This window comes from Magnolia sinica, chromosome 9 (assembly GCF_029962835.1).
Source record: "Magnolia sinica isolate HGM2019 chromosome 9, MsV1, whole genome shotgun sequence".
Classification (NCBI taxonomy): Eukaryota; Viridiplantae; Streptophyta; class Magnoliopsida; order Magnoliales; family Magnoliaceae; genus Magnolia; species Magnolia sinica.
Window position 1 is genome coordinate 86,351,533 of NC_080581.1, and position 5,120 is coordinate 86,356,652.

Genomic DNA, 5,120 nt, shown 5'->3' on the forward strand with positions numbered 1-5,120 from the left:
ACGTGAACATGAGGCATGTACTTTGACGTATGCATTGTATATCTATGCCTTTTATTTGTTCTTCCAATTCATTTTAAGAAATGAAAAATAAAAAATAAAAAATGAAACAGATACAAATCTCAGGTTAATCACACCATAAGAAATATTAATCATTGAAGAGAAAATATTTTCTATGGGCTGCGAGGGTCCTGGATCTAGTTGATATTTGTATTCTCCCATCATCTGGCCTGTGTGACCGATCTAGCTGATATTGGTATTTTCCCTTCATCAGGTCTATGTGACCTCATCAGCAACAGGTTGGATGAAAAATAAACATTGCGATGGGCACTAGGAAGTTTTACATCGTGGCCGTTTGGTGACCATTGTTTCCTGTGGATTTGTATCTGCTTCATTTTTGGGACAATGAATGTGGAAAACAGATGGAGGGAATAGATATATAAAGCATACATCCAGGTGGGCCACAGTCAGGTCACGCCGACGTCACGGGATCCCTGGTCGCAGCTACGTGTCCTTGAATCAGGTGCTGTAACCGTAACCTTTTTTGTTAGTCAGGCAGTATTTTGTAAACAGATCTTTATTTCGTTAAGGTGTTGTGCTAACGTCAGCATAAATGACGTGTACCAATTAAATTCGATACGGGAAGCCGCCGTGCGCTGGAAACCGATGATCCGCACTCTTAAAGGAGAGGCTATTTAAAGGAAATCGGATTGCGTACTGAGTTACTCAGTACGAGTACGCTTTTATCGTACAAACTCAGTTGGGCCCACTGTGAATTTATGTGGTTTATCCACACCGTCCATCCATTTTTACTACTAATTTTACTGGTTGATCCTAAAATTTAAGTAAATCCAAAGCTCAAGTAGACCATTAAACAGGAAACAGTGTGGAATAATGATTTTCACCGTTGAAACCTTCCTAGGGTCCAAAGTAATTTTTATTTGTCATCCAACCTGTTCACAAAGTCATGGATGAACAGAAAAAACAAACATCAGCTTGATCCAAAACTTCTTTCGCCTCCAAAAAAGTTTCAATGGTAGATGTTCAATCAAACTGTTTCCTGTGGTGTGGTCCACTTGAGATTTTAACTTGCTTCGTTTTTGGGATAGCCCTAAAATTATCTGTTAACATGGATTAACGGAGTGGATAAAATAAATAAATAACAGTGGACCCCACACAGTTTACTCAGTACGCTAAGGGTACTGAGTTACTCAGTACGCAATCCGCTTCCTATATAAAGCGGCCCAACGAAGCTGAAACTCAAACCAGCCTCCGTCCGAAAATGTCTCTCTTCACTTCATGGCTTCCTGCTCTTCTAAGGATTCTTTCTCTTCTTGCTCTCTTACTTGTCTTCCCAAAGAGAAAAGTCACAAAGCTTCCACCAGGTCCTCCCCAGCTTCCCATCATTGGCAACCTCCACCAGCTCGGCAACTTATCTCATCGCTCATTTTGGCAACTATCCGAAAAATACGGCCCGCTCATGTATCTAAAACTAGGTAGCGTACCCACCCTAGTTATTTCCTCAGCCAAACTCGCCAGTGACGTGATGAAAACACAGGATCTCGACTTCTGCAATAGGCCTCTCTTTGTTTCATATAAGAAACTCTCTTACAATTTCTTAGACGTGGCTCGCACGCCCTACGGGGAGTACTATAGGGACATGCGGAAAATTTTCAACAATGAGCTTCTAAACGTAAAGAGAGTCCAGTCGTTCAGGTTCATTAGGGAGGCAGAGGTTGCCCGCATGATCGCATCAATTTCCTGTTCTGCTTCATCTTCGACACCCGTAAATCTAACTGAGCTCATGTTAGCTCTCACGAGCACCATCATCAGCAGAGCTGCTTTCGGTAAGAGTTACGAAGGAGGAGATCAGAAGACCAACTTCCATGGTAGTTTTGAGGAGACGCAGGCCTTGTTCGCATCTTTCTTCTACGCCGATTACATCCCATGGTTGGGGTGGATCGACGTGGTCACCAGACAGCGGGCCCGGTTGGAGAAGTGTTTCCAGGACATGGATGTGTTCTATGAGCAAGTAATCGACGAGCACCTCAACCCCAAGAGGGTAAAACAGAATCAAGAGGACCTTGTGGATGTCTTGATACGAGTCCAAAAGGATCTCCATCTGTCTAGAGACCACATCAAGGCACTGCTCATGGTCATCCACTCTTCCTTCTTCTTGCCTTCCTTTGGTTGATCAGAGAAGTTTCATGGATTCTTTATATTCTTTTCTATTGTTTATGAAGGACGTGACATAAAATCATACATCATAAGATTGGAATAGAATCATCATCATCATCATCATCCAAGTCTTCACCCAACTAATTATCCAAGGCCCTATTTAGTCGACACTTAAAATTGAGATAATCTCATTTTAATAATCATTTATAATCATGTATTAGAGATCTTGATCCCTAATAATTATATAATTACTGTATTAGAGACCAACTCATTTATACATGCCTACCATATATATACAGCCTAAGCCATATTACAACTAATTGGAGTCGTCTACTGAACATCAACAGGTCAAAGAGGCTTGATTTTCGTTGGGCAGTAGATCACCTGCAACACATGGTTCTCACCTTGGGCTAGTAATCGTAGTTCTACTTTAGACTTCTCTTTTAGCAGTTGATTGTTTGCATCATGGTATTTGATACTTTCACACTGCCTATATGCTCTTATTTATATCTACTTAGAACTTTTGGCCTTTCAGATTAATGCCCATTGCCAGCCGGAGAAACTGAACATGACCTCAATTCAACTGATCTGCCACCTGACTAGGTCTTTCTTAGTTATTGGGGAAGATTAGTTCAAGTATACGAAAAAGGATCATGTTGCGACACTTACTATGCACAACACATGCACACACACATGCATACACTTACATGTGTCAACATCTAAATAAATCCAAATGCACCATTTCACTCTGTCAAGGACCATATCCCCTGGAAAGTCGTATCGTCAAGATTCATGATACAAGTTAAGGTGGATCAGTATATAACGAGGGATACCTACCTCTCACAGCCTTCGTCCTTTAACTTGGCTTGGGAATACTAATGAGAGCACAAACTCCCACTGGTGCCATGTAGTAGTCCATTACATAGGACGCGGATTAGCTACTGACAGGTTGAGTAGCGAGACTAGCTAATGCAGTGCGTCACCATGTTCTGTGGGCCCCACCATGATGTATGTGGTGTATCCACACTGTCCATCCATTTGGAGAGATCATTTTAGGGCATTATCCAAAGAATGAGTCAGATCCAAAGCTCGAGTGGATCCCACCACACACACACACACACACAAAAAACCAACAACATTGGAGATTGAATGCCTACCATTAAAAAATTCTAAGGGCCATAGAAGTTTTCGATCAAGCTAATATTTGTGTTTTCCATTTGTTCATGTCTATGTTAACTCATGAGAAAGTTGGATCTCAAATATATATCATGGTGGACCCTCAGAAGATTTCAATGGTGGGCGTCACTCTCCCCACTGTTTTCTGTGGCGGGGTCCACTTGAGCTTTGGATCTAACTCATTCCTTGGCTTATGTCCTAAAATGATCTCTCCAAATGGATAGACGGTATGGATACAGTACATACATCATGGTGGGGCCCATAAAATAGGGTGAGGTCACTTTTAGTAGCTAATCCGCGGCCTATTACATAGGTTGATTAAAATCAATTTATCATAATAGAATTTGCCATATGTTACAAAAAGGGTAATTTTTTACTATAGACACGACCGACCATTCACCTTTTTTTCCTCGACGAAAACAAAACTTACTAACCAAACTAGACACCTACCCGTATGGACGAACCCATAAAGATGAAAAAACCCTTACTTTTTCGAGCTGCTTACCCTAAATCTCAAGGATATTTTCATCCAAAACACAATTTTCTGTACCCTAAAACTCTATTTTTGTAACTAAGTTTTGGCCCGGCGAAAAAAAAAAAAAAAAAAATGCACAGTATGGAAGCGTCTATGGTGCTAATTTTTCCTTACAATGGCAAAATATAAAATGTCAAATGTGTGTTCATAGTAAGCAGCTTCCATCTGGGGTAGCCATTTGGCTAACGTTGGCCTGCAATTTTATTGCAGAATATTTTTATTGCCGGAACAGACACAGGTGCTGCAACAGTGGTGTGGGCCATGACAGAACTCATAAGGAATCCAAGAGTGATGAAGAAAGTGCGGGGCGAAATTAGAAGGATTATTGGAAACAAAGGTAAAGTACAAGAAGATGACCTACACCAACTTGACTATTTCAAGTTAGTGGTGAAGGAGACATTTAGAATGCACCCAGCTGCCCCCACTCTTATTCCACGAGAAACTACTCGGCAATGTAGGCTTGATGGATATGATATTGCCCCGAAAACATTGGTATTTATCAATGCATTAGCCATAGGACACGAACCTGAATCATGGAAAAATTCAAGAGAGTTTTGGCCAGAGAGATTCATAGGTAACCCTATTGATTACAAAGGACAAGACTTCCAATTCATACCGTTCGGGGCAGGATGGAGGATCTGCCCGGGGATGCATTTTGGAGCTATGACTGTGGAGATTTCCCTAGCAAATCTTCTCTATTCTTTTAATTGGGAACTGCCTTCCAGCATGAACAGGGAAGACATCAACATGAGTGAACTACCTGGTATTACTGTGCATAAGAAATTTCCTCTCCTCCTTATGCCTATCAAATACATGAATTCAATGAATGGGAAAACAAATGAATAGAGGATTTCTTCCTCTAATATCTAGTTATATGTATCCTACAATAATGTGGATAACAATGAATAGAGGACTTCTTCCTCTGATATATAGTTATCTCTATCCTACAATAATGGGGATTTGTTTGTTTGATATTGGATTTATGCAAATCTCTCTCTCTCTCTCTCTCTCTCTCTCTCTCTCTCTCTCTCTCTCTCTCTCTCTCTCACCCCTCCCCCCTGTGTGCGTGCGCGCCCGCGGGGGAGGGGGGGTTGTATTTGTCATGCCCCGAAATTCAAGTACAGAGTATACACCCCCTGACCCGAGTTTCGATTTGTAACTTGCACACAAAGTATACTAATTTCATCTATTGACCATTTTAATCAGAGGTGGGAATTACATAGCTCAAGTGGTA

The 5,120-nt window shown here is 41.2% G+C and overlaps 1 protein-coding gene across 1 annotated transcript; it reads left to right on the top strand.

Moving 5' to 3' along the window:
• Positions 1-1,255: 1,255 nt before the first annotated feature.
• LOC131255946 (cytochrome P450 71A1-like) lies at positions 1,256-4,875 on the top strand. Its single transcript, XM_058256909.1, has 2 exons — positions 1,256-2,152; positions 4,097-4,875. The coding sequence occupies exons 1-2, from the start codon at positions 1,280-1,282 to the stop codon at positions 4,730-4,732; spliced, it is 1,509 nt and encodes a 502-aa protein (XP_058112892.1). The 5' UTR covers positions 1,256-1,279; the 3' UTR covers positions 4,733-4,875.
• The last annotated feature ends 245 nt before the right edge of the window (positions 4,876-5,120 follow it).